The 18,802-nt window shown below is 29.6% G+C and overlaps 2 protein-coding genes across 2 annotated transcripts; both read right to left on the bottom strand.

The window, feature by feature from the left end:
• Positions 1-2,807: 2,807 nt before the first annotated feature.
• On the bottom strand, positions 2,808-7,148 carry LOC114163115 (GDSL esterase/lipase EXL3-like). The gene is made up of 5 exons (XM_028047203.2): positions 6,779-7,148; positions 4,069-4,199; positions 3,650-3,883; positions 3,299-3,554; positions 2,808-3,126 (listed from the first exon to the last, which is right to left on the bottom strand). The coding sequence occupies exons 1-5, from the start codon at positions 7,032-7,034 to the stop codon at positions 2,936-2,938; spliced, it is 1,068 nt and encodes a 355-aa protein (XP_027903004.1). The 5' UTR covers positions 7,035-7,148; the 3' UTR covers positions 2,808-2,935.
• A 5,192-nt stretch (positions 7,149-12,340) lies between these two features.
• On the bottom strand, positions 12,341-18,200 carry LOC114163112 (RING/FYVE/PHD zinc finger superfamily protein). Its single transcript, XM_028047201.2, has 10 exons — positions 17,104-18,200; positions 15,861-15,947; positions 15,632-15,763; positions 14,804-14,935; positions 14,378-14,443; positions 14,180-14,290; positions 13,831-13,920; positions 13,696-13,726; positions 12,822-12,892; positions 12,341-12,730 (listed from the first exon to the last, which is right to left on the bottom strand). The coding sequence occupies exons 1-10, from the start codon at positions 17,983-17,985 to the stop codon at positions 12,653-12,655; spliced, it is 1,680 nt and encodes a 559-aa protein (XP_027903002.1). The 5' UTR covers positions 17,986-18,200; the 3' UTR covers positions 12,341-12,652.
• Between the last annotated feature and the right edge of the window lie 602 nt (positions 18,201-18,802).

Raw genomic sequence — 18,802 nt, 5'->3', positions numbered from 1 at the left:
ATAGAAACATTTCAATTCATTTTTTTTTTCTTTTTAGTTAAATATTTTACTTTCCTTAAATGCAATTGCTCAATCTATTTTAAATTTGACTTTTCTGGCCATTAGATTTAAGTAACGTCAGATCTTGACAAATGAAGAAATAATGTTTCGGATAATTGTATTTTAAAACTTCAACCATAACACATTAATCCATAAATTATTATGGGTACAGGTGTAGTGTAGTGGGTATAATAATACCATTTGATATTTATGTAATCATCATAATTTTTTTACTCATTAAAAAATAAAATCATTTTTCTTTATTTTAATAAAATAGTTGTAGTTTTTATTTTAGTTTATACTCTTTGTCTCTCTATTTCCACACGACAAGAAAAAAAAATCTCATTTTCTTGTTTATGAATATGAATAAATTTTAACAACTTTTATTTTATTTAATGAAATTTTGCTTAAGATATTATATTATCAATTAATATTTGACTTTCAATTACAGTATCACAATATGTATTTTTGTTATACAATACATATATTTTAGGAATACCATTAATATATTAGTCAAATTTAAAGCACTTAACTAGTTTTTTTAATATATGTAAGTTTTTCTTCTTCTTCTTATGTGTGAAAACAGAGAGTATTGTAATTGATAAAAGTAATATATGTATTATTAAACTTTGTGAATGACATATCAATAATAATAAACAATATTTCTAACAGTTCGACACTTGAAATTAAATATAGATTATTTAAATTTCAAAAAATAGAAAGAAAAAAAATAAGTATCATACCTTAACAAACACTAACAAATTATATAGGTGTGATTTATTAAAATATGATTCGAGAGAGAGAGAGAGAGAGAGAGAGAGAGATGGAAAAAAAAAAACCGAGGAAGAAAAAAAAAATTCAAGCGTATAACAGAATCACAAAAAATAACTCAATTATGGAAAACCTAGATATTTGGTTTCACAAATAAATGCAATTAGGAATTGGGATGTCAAATGAAATTATTTAGTCTAAACTTGTTTGAATTTTGATTGAAACAATTATGAATATAAGTAATATTTAATTTTTGCTTAAATTGATATAAATATGGAGATGATGATGGACATTTACTACGTGTATGTCTCGTCTTTTTTATATCTATTTCTTTTAAATTTTTAAACAACTCCATTTTATTAAATAATTTAGAAAATATATATTCATTTTTCTTTCATTTTTTTTGTAGATTGTTTCTAGGATATATTTAGTATTTTTATTTTGTATCATTATTTAATAGTTCTACGTCATATTTATCGAATTATTATTTATTATTTTATATTTGATTTTGATGTGTGTATCTTTTTATATTGAATATTTGATAATTTTCTTAATTATTTAATTAATAGTAAGGATAAATATAAGATAAAAGTTTTATATTTAATTAGAAATCAAAATGAAATAGTCAACTCTCATACTCCTCCGTATTATCATTCTTAATTTCAAATGTTAACTTTTTTATAATTTATATTTACCTAATTATTGATAACTTGTTTTCGATCTAGAAACAGCTTATCATGCAATATTTTTTTTAATAAAATTATTAATTTAGTCATTATACGATAAATTGTTAATTTCTTATCTAGGCCGTATAAAAATATATAGAGAGATGTGTGCTTTCAATATTTTTGTTACTTAAAACTATTTTTTCTTTCTCGTATTACTAAATGTCTAGAATCAACAATGATATAAAAAATAAAAAATAAAAACAAAACTGAAATAATGGTTTGAAAGTGTTCAATTTCCCATAATGAACATATCACTCAAAAATAATGAAACAAACACATGTATTATATTCGTAAATCCAACACGTACGTAAGAAACAGATAGTTTAAACACATATGGATTTAATTAGTTACTCATAAAAATAAATTAATCCAAAAGATCAATATATAAATATGAGAAAAATACAAAATTTAAACAAAAATAAAAGATATGTTACAAAGCATAGAGAACGAGTGTGAGAAGACTATTTTTATAGTGTGGAAGTCTCTCTAACCCTTCAAATGGTCCTTTTATACAGTGATACAATTTGTATACGTTGAGAAATATGCTTGTGTTAAAGAAACATTATAAAATAAACTAATTTTTTTCATTCATTTATCAGAATCAATGTAAATCAATTTGCACACGAATAAACATCTACCATTATCAATTGAGACTGTTTTGTTGGAAAAAACAAATTAAATTAATAAAATAATTAGATTACCTCAACTCATATACACAACATAAAATAAACAAAAAATATTAGCACTCTATTATCTCCTCTTCCACATAAAACATACTCATAAACTTTACATTCTCATATAACACAAAAGTTAAAAACATTACATGTTCATACATACAAAACAATTTCAGACCGTACAGCAAAAAAAAAAGTAATGAAAAAGCGGATTTAACATCCAAAATTTCAAGTTTCAAGTTACTTTTGATTTAATGCTGACATTAATTTATTTCATGTATAGACCGGTAGATACTTAGTTTATACTTGTTTTCTAGACCCGCTATTTAAAAGTCATGTTTCAACCCTGGAAACTACAACATACATATTACATAACTTGTAACCAAATCGCAAACAAATCTACAATAACTCTATTTGAATTAAACTTACATACAAAAGTATGTGAGTCCAACTTAATTATTAAAACATATCATAACTCGATTAAGTTTCCATATTACCTCTGTTTGATTACCTTTATTTCCTTTCCAAGATTAATGACAAAAAATAGACAAACTTGTTTAATTAAACTGAAAGTTACTCATCAAGCTGAACCAAATTAACATAATGTGCAGAACTTCTTTTATTTTATGAGTATATCAGTATATTTAGATTAAAATGAATAATCATTATTATCATGTCTTCTTACAATATATATAAATAAATAAAAGTAATAAGAAAGTGATCTCAGACGAACTGGACCAAATATTTCTGGAGAATAGGAGGTACGAGCTTTCTGTAAACACTTTCCGAAGGATGAAAACCATCCCAAAAAACGTAGTCTCCCACATTCTGACACGTGGGGTCCAAAGAGTTGCAGAACACTGCAGTCTCTATTTTTCCCGTACCACAACATCCTCTGTCTCCCACTTTAAAACCTGCAATCATCACAAAATTATAAACTCAACTTTTCTTACATTTTTTTCACTTCACAATTTTCACTTAACACATTTGGTATAATCTGCAGCACTCTACTCAATTTATTTGCCCTCAGAAGTATCATAGTTGATTTGTTAAGAAATATATAATAGGAGTGAAAGTTGAGATTACCATAATTTTGGTAATTTAGAATGATATCAAGTAGAGGGTTGTAAACATCAAGGTAAACCATCCTGGCATTAGGCAAATTTTGATTAAGAGAATCCAATTCCTTTGCAAGTTTGATGTTGAATAACTTGGCCGCATCGTTATACTTTTCTGCACATTTTCTTAGCAATCCTCCCAAAATTGTTCTCTGAAATGGCACACACCCAATTGGTGGGGCACTCAATACTCCTATCCTCCGAGCACCTAGTTGATATATTTCCTTTCAATTATATTGACAATAATTAATGTATGTACATTTTGGCCACACAATTTATCAAAATCATATTATTGCATATATTCTTTAATTACTGATACCTTTAAGAAACTTGAAGCTGAGCTAACCATTAGGTCAGTATAAGTAGGAATATCATATTGCAGTTCTCTAGCGTGAGTCAAAAAGTAAGTGTTGGAAATGTCGTTGCTGCCTTCCACCACAAGGACAATGCTATTGGCTAGGATGAAGTTGGTTCTCTCCTCCCCGACAAGTTTTTCGAGCTTTCTTATGTAGTCTTTGAACATGTCTATTTGACCGGACAATGATATAGCTGTCTGGTATTAAAACAGGAATAAAAAGTTCGTTAAAGAGAATCTGACTTTAAAGTTAACTCAATTCACAATAACATTTGTATCTTGTAATATTCTATGTAAGTCGACGAGACTTTCATCAAAGGTAGAACATGTTAAACCAAAATTTAGGAGGTGAAGGAGAAGAATGAAAGTGAAAATATCCTTACCGCCATTTTAGCAGTGAGAGGATCGTAGCCTGAACCACCGGATGCAAAACAAACACCAGTGAGTAGATCATTAGGTTGGAGATTTGGATCGAAATATGGTGGTAGAAGATCTTTAATGCCTAGTTCTTCAGCTGATCGTATAACAATAACAAATATTGTTACTCTTCTTCCCAAATACATCAATAAGTTCAATTGTTTCAAATTCGGGAACTTTAAATACTACACTAGATTTTAAATTATATATAAATGAATTTCTTTTATTATCCGTGTATGTTTTTCAAAAACTATTTTTATGGAAATCAGAAACCAACACAAAACCATGTACAGCACTGTAGCACTGTAAGAGAACGAAAATGTTAACTTTAAAAACATTTTGTTCTGTTCCGATATTTTTTTATCCTTGTAAAATTTAATAAAAGTTATTTTTTTTAATCGATAATGGAAAAAAATTAATTACTAGTATTTGTAAATAAAAATTAAATTCAATAACAAACTGTAACGTGCCAAAAACATTAAGATTATGAAAATACGAAAGATAGTGGATGATTTACTTATTAAAACGCTGATTTAAAACACACGTATACTTTTTACTTTAAATTACAAAAATATAATATTTTCTTATCATTTTTCTAATTTCAAATTTAAATAAAAGAATGTTAGAACATAGTTAAATTAAATTAAATAATAATTTTATTAGAGCACGAAATAATATATTTTTAGCGTAAGAAATCTTCTATATTTGAATCTCACACGTAATGCAGATAAACGTCTATTCAGTAAAAAGTAATGATATTTTAATTTATTTTAACTCACCACTCCGAACATTTTTCAGTTATTTATTTTTTAATCTTTTTTAAGTGGTGTAATGTGATAATTTTTCTAAAATAACACGTGATATAGGTAGTGTCTATTTAAATTATAATTAATGGTTAATTATGTGTTAGGATCTTCCAAGTGTATTTTGTTTTACAAGAATGACTCGGGTATTTATTTATGTCTTATAATTATAGTTTTACTTAAAAATTTACTAGCTAGAAATGAGGGTTTTTCCCATCATTCATATACAAATCATTAAATCATTGTAGTTGGATTTATTCATAAGTATATAAATATGATTCTAATTAATTTACAATTTATTGTCCTTGGATTTATTAAAACCTATTTAATTTTGATTTTTTTTTCTTTCCAATAGATCGAATAAAAAATATGCTTCAACTATTGACATAACAATACAAATCATATCAACTCAATAGTCAACAAAGAATTTTATTATAACTAAATGTTTCATTATATAATGCTAAAAGAGGAAATTCAATATAATAGTAATTGGAATTAAGAAATGAAAAAAATACAAATAAATAAAAATTAATATTATAATTACATAATAGTAATTTCATTTATATCATAAATCTATATGTTTTTATACTATTTTATATTTATCAACTACTATATAAATTACTTTATGAAATTCTTAGAATCCAATAGGTTAGTTTATCAATTCAGAATTTATATGCTTGGAATTTATCAGTTACCAGCTAGTTAATCAACTACCAACTAACTTATCAATTGCTTTTACCAAACTCTAAAGAGTATAAAAATTTAGTTAAAAAGAGAGTTTTTCTTTGGTATTATTATTATTATTATTATTTTTATTCATTCCTATATATGCTTTTTATCATTTAATAGATGTTAGTAGCATTTGATTATTGAATTCAATTGTTAATAATAAAATGCAAATATATTTTTCTACCCTCGGAATTTGTTTTTCCTATAATGGATAACCATTATATTTGGTGTTTTCATTGACTTATTACGAAGAATAATCGTCTGAAAGAGCTCACCTCATACGTGTGGGAGCTTTCGTTCGCCTTAAACACCTTTTGAACTTGCAATACTAAGAGTGTAATGAGATATCAGATTATTGAATCTGCGTTGAACAAATTGATGAAACAATGCACACAACAAGGGACTCAAACTCTGGTATCATCTATCAACCATTTCAAATACGAAATTTTAAATTGGATTTTTCTAAATTCACGATATTAATGCACTTCATGGATATTTAAGGGCAACAAATTTTTTAGTTGCTACCAAACTTCATATGAACAATGTTTAGTCATTGTTGCAAAGAGCTTAAACTAAGAAAATTATGTATTATATTGATTCGTTCAATTATAAGATGGCGTTTCTTAAAAATCTTGAATTAGAATTCAGATCTTTAAAATCTTGTCTAACTCCTACCGGATCAACTATATATTTCCTAAATGTTAGTGAAAGAGTTGAAGACCAAATCTTTTTTATCTTTTTAACTTTATCATTAACTCAATTTTATATCTCTTATCTCATTATTCTATTTGAAATAAAAGTAATGCATACGACGGTATAAATATGTCATTAATTAATTAGTTATCCAACTTTAAAAGATATATAAATTCAATTGTATAACGGTATAAATACGAAGTAAATATTAAATTACTTTTTTTAAGAGAAAAAATACTAAATTTACGATTTTAAAACAAGACAATGATATTTTAACTATTTTTTTTTTAACCCACATAATCAATTATCATTAAAATTACTTCATATTATTAAAAAGAATCCTAATAAATTATTTAATGATAATTAAAATAATAAATTAAAAATAAATTAAAAAAATAAGTTAAAATATTATTATAGTTTAAAATAAACAGAGAAGGAAAGAATAATGTACCTATAAGGTCGGAAGGAACCTTTCCGTTACCAAATCGACCGGTTGGAATGCCTCCTTGGAAGTCTCTACCATAGGGAGGGAAATTGCATTTCGCAAGCGTTTGCGTTATGTTGTTGTTGTTGCCAGTGTCCATTATCGAATCTCCGAACACCAACACTGCAGGAACCGTAAAATTTGGTGGAAGTTGCACTGCACCAATCGTTTTGCACAAAATCATCATCAACAACAACGGTAACATGAGTGAAGAAGAATCCATGGCGCTGCTACTTCTTCATCACTTCATCACTTCAACTGCATTTAAATAACTCTACTCACACTGCCACACCAACAACAAAACCAGTGTCACGCAACTATGTCCTCTCAGTTTAAACTCATTCATTGCACGCAAGAAATTTTTGCATCTAACTTCTGACTGCACGGACCATTCATTTATGATCTCTCTCTACTTTTTTTTTTCTTTCTATTTACATATTTATTTATGCTAATAACACCACTACAGCTTCAAACATTCCCATAAATTAAATACATTCCTCTCGTCAAAATCATGCTAATTAACACTTTACTTTAACTAACTCATTATTATCAATTTCATGTGTTTGCTCTGTCCATTCATCACAGGTTCATTAAATAATAAGCTGGTGTCACGGAAAGTCACGGAAAGAACTTCACTTAAGATTTTACTTAAAAGTACTTATGCATTCAAAATCAATAATCAAAAGAGTACTTTTTTCACACGACATGTTACTTCACCAGGCTTTTCTCAGCCTCATCTTTTCCACTTCGAATATAAAACAACTAAAAGGGTTCAAAAGGTTTGGTTAGTATTTTAATTCTTATATTTAACTTTTTTATTTGTTTTGATATATTTAAAATTATTGTACTCTTTTCCGTTAGATTTAATTTAACGCTGTTGAAAGGTAATTATGTATTATTTTAATATAAATAATTAATAATTGAGTCTCTATTTTAAATATATATATATATATATATAATATAATAAATTTAATTAAATATAAAAAATATTAGGACAAAAATGGATCATAAAATTAAATATAGATATCAACTTACTAATTAATATTTTTAATAACGTAATATATTGTCAAATATATTAGCATCAACTTAATGAAGGAGACCACGTGAAACCAAATTACTAGCTAAGCCTCTATTTTTGTATTTCTTACTTCATTATAGAAAAAACTATGAAAAAAAAAGAATTAAAGAAGTGGTTTTTCTAATCTTTACTATAATTTCTTGTTTTTTATTTTAATTAATTATAAATTTTTAAAATATTTACAGACTTATGAAAATTTAACTAAGCATATTTTCCGATCACAAGATTCTCATGAGTTATCTTTTATAAATATGAAATCTTAAATTGAAAGAAATGTTACGTTTCTCATACATAATTGTGTATTTTGTATATTATAATTATTTAAATATTTTCAATTGTATAGGGTAAGGTATCATACGCTTTAGTATACATATATGTTATGAACTATTTTAAAGGAATAAGTATATTTTATGTAATTTTGTATCAAATATTGTATGCAAATAACATCTTTATTTAATTACAAATATAAGTTTAATCTATTTTTTACTTTTCTCCCTTCTTGACTCGTAAAAGATAAAATATTACATCAAATCAAAGTTTGTAGATAAATGATATTGCATTATATCTATTGTGTGGCTATGAAATTATCTAGTTTTGGTCAAATTTTTAAGGTAAAAATAAGAAATTAACTAAAAGTATGCGAAAAATTGTGGAGCAATGAAATATTAAAATTAGTAATATAAAATGTTCTGACACTGGGATGCCCTACTCATTAGGGCAAACTGTACAGTAAGAATCGTAAAAATTTAACAGCACAGACAGAGACCCATACTGCCAAAACATTACTGACTCACACTTTGCAGTGCTGTTTCACTGCAATTTTATTTCATTCATTACCCTAAAACTAATATATATATATATATATATATATATATATATATATATATATATATATATATATATATAATTGTTACAACCCCACGTAATTTTGTTTATTATGAGTGATTTGAATTTACAAGAATAAAAATATGCATTGACATCTTCTAAAATAAATAAAAAATAGCAATTTAACAGTTATTTAATGATATAATGAAACAAATTGAATTTACTAAAAGAAATAAATAAGCTTAAAAGAAAATTTTGGACTCCATATTTATATCATATACCTATTCATCAACTCCCCCACCGAATCCTATACAGCATCTCTTTCATTCAAACTTTCAATTCCACCAATTTTGCATTCAATAACTCATGTCTCTTATGTCCTCCTTTTGTTCTCTGTTACAGTGTCTCTTTCATAAACTATGCGAAAAAATTAAATTGGAAATTAACTTTTTTTCTTTTACAACAAAATAAATAAATATCGTCTTGTCTCTAAAATGAATAAAAGAGTCTGAAGAAAAATACTAATTTTGAAACGTACATATAATATGTAATAGAAAAATAATATAACATGATTTTTTTTAGGTACAATAAGTTATCCCAAATGTACATATATTTGAGAGGTTGAGTTTATGTACATATATTTTCATATATACGAGGGTTATAGTATATATAGTATTCGAGAGATTGCAGTTTTATATATATAACATTAGTTTTACACGTATAAACATATAAGACATTTGACATTATTTTTATCTCAAAATTTTAAGACAATGAGATTATTGATTTTTTATCTTATATAATGATTAATTTTATCTTTTCGAAAGATTTTAATTCGCAGTTGGATTATTTCCGATACATAGTTCATATATGATTTAAAAATTATTCATTTTAATTTTAATTTATTTATAAGTTTATGTGGACTATGTCACCTACTGATTGAAGAAATATTAATTTCCTTATCTGTTCGTCCAACTGTATATTACCGTAATGAAGAGAGTAGTTATGTTTGTTTTGGGCCAAAAGTTTGGAGTGGGCCAAGTGATCGAAACGGAAAAGGTGTACGTTATTTTTGTTGTGCTATTTTCTATAATTGGTGAATAGCTTTCAATCATTCTTGCTTTGTCTTGTAATAAAAAACATTTGAATGTACTCTCATATAAGGGTGATTGAATTAGGTAAAGTTTAAGTAAATAAACTACCCATCCAAAAACTATTGGGTTTGATTGTTTCAAATTTTTTCATTTTTTATTATACTTAATGTGACTCAATTTTGTTTTTTTTTTTACAAAAAAATGTAATTTTAAAATATTATTTCGTTATATTTTTTAGAATAATTTTTAAAAATAAACTATTTATCTAATATTTCAAAATTTTCAGTATTATAATATTTAAAATTACATATCTAACTGACAAAATATTAAAATAAATTCAATCGTATTGTTATTTATATTATTTAGTAATTTCAATCCAATTTTGTGGGCAAAAATATTGAATTTAAAACACAACAAAAACCTAATCAATCTATTTAGATTGAATCGGGTCATATTAAATATCAAACTATCTGACCTAACAGAAAGTCCTCTAACAATTTTTCCATCATTATTATATTTCTGTGATGTTCATTTAACAATCTTAACATTTTCATTTCATTTGAAAAATGTACTTTTAAAAAGTGCAGAATAGTCGTCACCATATTTTTATTTTACTTGAGAAAATTTGATAAATCATGTTCACTTTCAAATGAATTTAAAAGAAAAGAAAATTCATGTTTGAAACCTGAACTTCTTTGTAAGTTAAAAGAATAGAAGTGATATTAAAACACAATTTATTGGTAATAAATCTCTGTTTCCAAAAAGTACTGACATATTTACATTTTTTTAAATATATTAGTCTTGTAAATAAATAAAAAATAAATTACACCACTTTTTGAGAGAAAAACCTAAATATAACATCAACTGAGATAGTGTTGCAAATACATGGCAGAAGGAATTTAAGTTGATGAAATAGGTGGCGTATCACTGCACATGGCATAACAGTACATCAAAATTCCAATAATCTACGCGAGCTCATTTATATTTCTGACAAAAATCTCATGCAAATGTGATGTGAGGCAAACACATATCGTTTCACATGCGATTCTACAATTTATTTAATTTTTATAACTTCTATAGGATTGTAATTTGATTTTTTAATATTTAAACTTTTTTAAATTTAATTTTAATTGAATTGAGTTTTTATTTTTCTAAAAATATTCAAATATTTAATTTAGTTCTTATTTATTTTTTTTTAAATAATTCAATCTGACCATTCTTGTTAAGCTTGTTGTTAGTTGGAAAAGTATTATATATCAAAAGTTTAAATCTGTTAGGGTTATTTTTATGATTTTAACATATGATACCTTTTAAGGAACAAATGATTAAAATTTTAACAAGTGACACTTTATAAATATGAAAAAATTTAAATAAAAAGAATATATTGAAACTTACTTACAAACACGTATAGATGTTACAACGTATTATCATGTGATTTCAACAAACTCAGTCAACTTATTTACCCAAAACAAAACAATTTTAGGTCTAAATTTTATGAATAAATATGCTTTTAATTTTTGAATTTTCATTGAAATTGAATTTTATCGTGTTTCAAACTGTGAATCACTTTTATATTTAAATTCTTAATCAATAAATGTATTCATTGTAATCGAATAATATTAAAGATTTTTTTAGATGGCAAACAATATTGTTAAGGATGTAAAGAATAAAATCGTTTTTTGTTGAAGTGTTGGATGGCAATAATAGCCCAATAAGTGAATAACCCAACCACTCTGCTTTTGGTTATTTTGATTTCCCGAAATATCCCTATTTCCTCTCAAATCATATCCCTAACTTTTTCTGCATATTGTTCAAATATTTCTTTTATTATATATTTCTGATCACTACAGAAACAAATTTCCTTAATTTATTCTTTCATTACTAAAGTAAAACTTGACACTACAAAAGCTACTACTACTACAAATTAAAATTAAAATATAAATTCAAAAACACAGGCCTGTAAGATGTTTCGCCCCTAAATAATAAAGCCTTCTTGAGAATCCCAAAAATAATGGTGCTATAGTCGTTGATTCACCACCGCCAAGGGATATATTTTTGTAATCAGTTACGTAAATAACTACATTTTCATCACATCAATGATATAAAATCTAATTTTATTTACTTCAGTGTGTTAAGGTATAACGACTGCTTTATACTTTTTTTAAAAACATCCTACATTTATTTGGCCGTACATCCAAACCATTTTAAACCACAGATTGTAACACGTAGTAGTAGTTAATACGAGGAAAAACATGATAAGGATATAATGTAATTGAGGATAAACTTATCCTTTAAATGTAATTGGATATAATGTAACATCGGGAATGGAATGAAACTAAGGGAAGATTTGTGAAAAAAAATCCACACCCTATTTCTATTAAAGTTGTGATTCCACTTAATCAGAAATATAAAAGATATTGATGAAAAAGGCAAGAAATTCGGCTAACACCACAATTTATCGGGTGAATTGATCTTAATATTCCAGACAATGTTAACCTTCTGATCTTTAGTGGTCTTTTAAATATCACTCAGAGCTGAACCAACGAATAAACCAGAATGAATTCACCATACATACCTATACATTTATGTATACGTTCAGCGTCTATTTTATACAAGGGGACAAATAAATTGGAGAGAAGTACTCTAAAAAAGCACACCAAGTTGAAGCACAAAAAGAAGAAAAAAAAAAGATGAACGTAAAATTAGGTAATGCAACAAACCCAATGATTATAGTAAAAAGGAAAGCGCAGTAATTATTAACGTGAAATAGATAGGTCCGTGAAACAATTGAATTTTAAACATGACAAGCATATAGACACCTTCATCCGCACTAATGTTTATCTGAACTCAATGAGCACTCACAAGAAATGGGTGCTGGCACACTCCACATTCAATGGTCTCTGAACCCGAGCTGGGCACCTGAACCTGCAATAACGTCCAAAATAGCGCCATATAAAGATGATGTAATGATGTGCATATATGAGAAAAGATAGGGCAATTATCACTAGATTCAAACCTGCAGGTGGACAGTGCAAATAGGACATGCAACTTCCTTCATCCGCCTTGCAGATCCATCAGACTTGGAACCTACAAACCAGACCACTTAACAGCTCAAGAGATAATTTTTAAGAATCACAACAACAAAAATTACAGTTCTTAAACTAAATTGTCCACACGAAACATTGTTGAAAGTCTACGTCAATTAACTTTTATCATTCCATTTAATGTAAATATTCTGCTTTTATTACAAGTAATCAGAAGTAGAAATAGATTATTTTGTAATCAGGAAACTGTTTGATCTCTTTCCAATATACGATTTGCAAATTCGTTATTTCCTTTTCACATGGACTTTTCAGATTACAAGACCAGGCTGATCACAAAGGGATTACCTGAAGCTTATGGAATTGGAAATTGACTATGGGAAAACTTTTGCTCAAGTATCTAAAATCAATTCTATAAGAAACACTTCGATCAGGTAGGAGACATTCTCACCACAGATCAGGTAGCAGGCATTCTAAGCAAGGGGATAGCTAAGAAACACTTTGATTACATGATTGGCAAGCTGCCCATGTAAAACATGTTCAAGCCAGCTGAGGGTGACTGTTGAAAGTCTACATTACTTATCTTTTATCTCTCCATTTATCGATGACATTCTGTTTTTATTACAAGTAATCAGGTTGAAAGGAAACAATTATCTCTCATAATTACGGGATTTGCAAATTCGTTATTTATTTTTTCACATGCCATTACAACGCCCTACTTTTTAGCCCCCTTTTTTTCTAGGAGCTGGTTTGCATTATTTTTTTCAATTAAGCGCAAAATATCACCTTCCTAAGTTTAATTACACAATTGACTAACTCAAACTACCAAAATTGAACACATTACAGTACCTGATGTCTTTCGATTTCTCTCCAGCTCCTCCTGCAAGGACATACCAACATATTACTCACGTAATTCATAGAATTATAGCCTTCCACTGGCAATAAAAACAACACAACAAATGTTTTATTGTCCCAATCATTTACCTGAAGTTTCCTGGCAAGATCCTCATGACTCTGCAAGGTAGGTTTACTTGATGACTCCCTGGCACTAGTTAGCCGCTGAGAAACTTCTACCTATACAAGAATGGAACTATATTTAACTTAACAACATCACTTCTTAAATTTCAACTGTTCAGGCACTAATTTAATTGACAACGAAGAGTAACAGAAAAGAGGTATGGGGTAGGCCCATTGACAGTATGGGGATAGGGGTAAAGTTCCTACTTGGATAACCCATTTAATAGCACTACAATGTCAGCAGATACAAAGAAAGAACGTATTCCAAAACAGTATCCATATGTTTATTATCTCTAACAAGAAATGTAACACATACCATGCACCGATCACAAACTCGAACAGGCTGTGCATTCTCATCAGCAGTTAGAGCAATTCTACCATGTGTACATTTGTCACAGAAAATGTCACCACAGTTCCTACAGTGGTGCTGTTAGAAGCACAGAGGATCATGTGATTAGTAACAGAGCAAACAAAATAGAAAACATTGGTTGAGAAACAAAACAGGAAATTCAACCTTGCGAATAAAGGCCCCAAAATCAGTGCCACATGCTGTACATTTTGTTACAGCCTCATCTGGAACCTACACAAAAATAAAACCTGGTAAGCAGCTCCAGTTTTGAGCAAACATTAACAAAGATCACAATCCAACAGAAGCAAGTTAATATGTTTGGTCAATTAATTTTCATTAAAATTAAATCAACTTCGCAAAACTTTGAAGAAGTGAAAAAAATAAAATTTAAAAATAAAGTCGACTAAAATACCAATTGAAGCAAGAAAACATGTTCAAACAATCACAACCCTCTACTAGCAGAGCACTGCCTCCTTGGAAAAATGAAAACTGTTTGAAAGAAAACATTTCTTCTAAAACCTTAGAATCCTATTTTCAAGACAGGAAGAGATACAATAACACGGAAACCAAAAGAATGCATTTAATCTTTACCCAATGATCCTTCTCTTCATTGGCAGGTTTAATCAGATTCATCCAATCGCCAAAACCTTTCTTTCTTTCTTGAGTCTGTTCATTTGTTTTCACAGGTTCAGAAGGCCTTCTGCTTCCACCCATTTCCTTGAACTGCATTATGAAAAAGAAAACAAGGGCAATCAAGACATAAAGAAAAAACAGATCCCACTATTTAAAACAATTTAATTGTTGAGAAGGAGCTAAAACCCCCAAGATCAGCTAGTTAACAATAGATTAATTGCCAACAATCAAAATCACAGATAGCAGCGTTCAGTAGCTGACTCCAAAACTGCTAACTGAGATAGTGGACAGGAAGATAACATGATTACAAAATTTCTACAAAATGCTAAAATAAGTTCAACAAGGAGGCTGCTTCCTAGTTTCATTCAATACAAATCAGTTTGTTCTCGCTGCTATGTTATCAGCACTGTCAAGGTACCCAGGGGATGAAAAGTACGATAAGCTAATGTTTATCACGCAGTTTAGAAACTGCTTGGGCCATCTATATCTTTCTATTATCGTTCATCTACCTTTCACATATAAGCCCTAATTTATTTTTTCAGAAATTACTACAGTAGGGCACATATAACTCAGCCTGTTCTCTGACCGTCACTTCTGGACATATCAAACGGTAACTCAAACTATGCAAGCAATTTTAAATTAAAACAAAACTATATGTCCAGGTAACCTTTTAAAGGAAGGAGCCAGCGTCTTCCCACAATTTTTTTTGAAAGAAGACATGTTCTAGCCAAATTTATCATAAAAAATGAACAATTGTTGAAAGAGAAAGTTGAAAATATTGAATACCTGTATTGTTGCAGCAGTCACTGTATCCAAGAGTGTGTTAGTGGTATAACTGTTAGATTGCAATCTGATTCTCCTTGGCTCAATATCCACAGGGCTTTTTGACCAAAATGCAAAGGTGGACGAATCGACTCTCTGCATTTTACAATTAGCAAAATATTATAATGAAATTGACATGCAAAACTAATTTCATGGATGTATTGAAGTTTTCTTAAGAAATGAAGAAGCTCACATCACATCTTGTTATATTCTCAAGGGGATAAATCCTCAATGTCCGGCTGGTATTTGGATCCAGCATACGAATTCCATCCAGACCAATCTGAGCAGACAAAGGTTGACAGAGTTCAGGTCAGCAGCAATAAGCTAGTGTGATAACATTTTTTACGAACACATAAAAGCAGGAATTGAACATTTAAGTTAAAGTCCTCTAATAAATTTGCAGAAGCAGTCAGTAAAAAGGAGCAGCATTTTGGATACATAGGCATGACAAAGATTTGTGATCAGTACAATGAAAGAACAAATAATCTACAATGAGAAAGAGAGAGGGTATCATATTCAAACGAGAAGGAAGTAATCCTTTGGCAAAGTATATAACAGCAAACCCTTTCGGCCAGAAATTATTACTTTTGGGTCAAGGTCATAAACTAGATGATCCAGACCCTTAATTAGCCTAATTACAAAACAGATTAAGCACCTCTAAACATGGTTATCAAACTCTCGAGTTAACTCTTAAACCCTTACGAATGTATGATTTTATGTCATAAACCCTATTTTGAATAAATTCAGATAAACCCTTTAAGCTCTCGAGTCACAAAAAGAGGTCAACGAATTTGAAATTAATGCAATTTGGGCACTTCATTGATCCTGAAGTGATAGTATTTTATTACGATACGAACTATTTGAAGAAATTAGCTCCATTTTGAAATGTTTCACTTAAGAATTTGTTTTTATGAATTGATATATGATCTGACCATTAATGTAAAGTTTAATTTTATTTACATTAATGTACTATCACGGTAATCTTAGTCAACTTTACGGAAAATTCCACAAATATTCCGTATCCCCACAGCTATGAACCGTGGACACGTAAAATAATAGTAATTACCACATTTTGCAATTGTTATTTCAAATTCCATAAAAAAAAAAAACACAAAATACTATAACAATTAGATAAATGATACCGTTCAATTAACCAAAGCTAACTTTCAAAATATTGAAGCTATCTTTAAAAAAATATGCAAAATGCTATCCCAAAATCCCATGTTCTGTGGCACATGCCTGCCCCTAGTCCCAAGCCTGACTAATGTTTACAATAACAGAACAAAGGAAACAATTTAGTTAGCCTGTTTGATTAAAGTTAATTACACTTTCACTGCGCATTGAACATGAACAAGTCTGATTTAGTCCGGCCAACATGTGATATTGAAGCAAAAACACACAACCATAACATATGACTCTAGCTGCAATTTTCATACCTGACAGAGAACATCCATGGTGCTCTGACCCCCACTTTCCGCCAATAGCTTGACCCGAAACTTTTGCACGCCACCGCCTTTCACGTCTTCATGGGTATCAACCTTGGGCACCGCTTTCACAATCTTACCCCCGCCAGAAGATTCCTTATGCGAGGGGAAACTGATAGACCTGCCGTAATCATCAAACGACGCCCAAGTCGATGATTTCGGCGCTGTGCCACGCGCCCCATAGGGTTCCACTTTCCCTCCCTGATAAGCATACACCCCATCCCCGTAGCCATCATCACTGCCGCCGCCGCCGCCTTCGTACCTCGAATTACCACCGCTCTTTCCATAATAATCGGATCCCAACTCAGAACGGCTCCGATTGAAGCTGCCTCCGTACCTGTCGTCTAAATATCCGGCGCCGTGATCAGGCCTCGCGGGAGGCTCGTAGGCGGGTGGTTCGTAGGTCGGAATAGGCGGAACGGAAGAGCCTCCGGTGTAGCTGTAGGGAGCAGGGTTGTATAGGGAGGGAGCGGGATTGGGGTTGGGAGGGGCGTAATTGGGATGCGTTTGATGCTGATCATATGGTGGGAAATAGGGCTGTTGCTGTGGTTGTTGGTAGGAAGGGTTTGATTCGAAGGGCGAATTGAAAGTAGGGTTGGAGGAAGAGGGAGGGAAAGAAGGAGGAGCAGTGGGTGGAATAGGATCGGGATTTTGAGGGTAGGAAGGATGATAGTTGGTGTAATCGGAAGGAGCGTAATTGGGGGTGAAGGGAGGTGCAGAAGCGTAGAGGTTGTTGGGGTTGGGATCGGAAGGGTTGGGATTGGGGTTGGGGATGGGGTTTTGGGGATGAGAAAATTGATAATACGGAGCGGAGGTGAAATCTCCTTGCTGCATCTTTTAACTGCAGCTGGTTGAATTGGGATTAGGGTTCTTGAGGAGCGTGTGGTGGAAGATGGCGATGATTGATTAAATTGATCGATTCCGAAGACTCTCTGAGAAGGGTTTGGGAAAGGAGAATCTGTGAAAGTGTTTTGAATGAATGCTGTGGAAGTAACTTGGGTGCTGCGCAATGTCCTTCACTGGGCTCAGGGAAAGAGAAAGAGAGGAATACTGTAAATAAATAGTGGAACTAATTATTGGGCCAACTCCATGGGTTTGTTGCTGACTACAAAATTAAAATATACAATATCATTAGGCGTTGGCATTTATAATTTTCTGGTATAATAAGATAAAATTTCTAACTAGAATGTGTGAAATATGTAAATAATAAAGATTAAAATTAAATTTCCTTTTATGAAATATGTCAATATATTATATCTGTATTTTGTTTTCTAATTCTATTAATCTGTTAAAATTAAAATAAATTCAAGGAAATAAATTTATTTATTATCCTATAAATTATTAGCTTTATTGTTTTGTGAGAAAGAAGATTACAACTTCGACTTTTAACAAAAAAAAAAAATGTATCTTTATGTGGTGGAAAAAACCTGCTACTAAAAAAGAAGGTTGCTAACATTCTTTGTCCCAATTTAGCTTGGTCACATGAAAGAGGTAAAAGGAAGGTTGCCAACATTATATGTCCCAATTTAGCTTACATGACAAGTAACGAGCTCATGAAAGATAATACCAAAACTGGAACAAAAATTTGTTCATAGTATGGCCGAACCATAGTACAAAAAACATGCACACAATTTCAGAGTGTTATCATAGA

Source organism: Vigna unguiculata, chromosome 9 (genome assembly GCF_037176805.1).
Source record: "Vigna unguiculata cultivar grain cowpea cultivar isolate G323 ecotype 2 chromosome 9, ASM3717680v1, whole genome shotgun sequence".
Taxonomy (NCBI): Eukaryota; Viridiplantae; Streptophyta; class Magnoliopsida; order Fabales; family Fabaceae; genus Vigna; species Vigna unguiculata.
Note: the sequence above shows the minus strand (reverse complement) of the source record. Positions and strands in the feature narration are given on the sequence as shown.

What these genes read in the sequence shown, in the direction of transcription:
- LOC114163112 (XM_028047201.2), bottom strand. Translation starts at nt 17,985, where the DNA reads ATGCAGCAAGGAGATTTCACCTCCGCTCCGTATTATCAATTTTCTCAT. An exon ending in ATCTTGCCAGGAAACTTCAG is followed by an intron (nt 13,727 to 13,830) that starts GTAAATGATTGG and finishes ATGTCCTTGCAG; the next exon opens with GAGGAGCTGGAGAGAAATCG. An exon ending in GAGAAATCGAAAGACATCAG is followed by an intron (nt 12,893 to 13,695) that starts GTACTGTAATGT and finishes TCTGGTTTGTAG; the next exon opens with GTTCCAAGTCTGATGGATCT.
- LOC114163115 (XM_028047203.2), bottom strand. Translation starts at nt 7,034, where the DNA reads ATGGATTCTTCTTCACTCATGTTACCGTTGTTGTTGATGATGATTTTG. An exon ending in CTCTCACTGCTAAAATGGCG is followed by an intron (nt 3,884 to 4,068) that starts GTAAGGATATTT and finishes TTTTAATACCAG; the next exon opens with ACAGCTATATCATTGTCCGG. An exon ending in CAGCTTCAAGTTTCTTAAAG is followed by an intron (nt 3,555 to 3,649) that starts GTATCAGTAATT and finishes TATAATTGAAAG; the next exon opens with GAAATATATCAACTAGGTGC.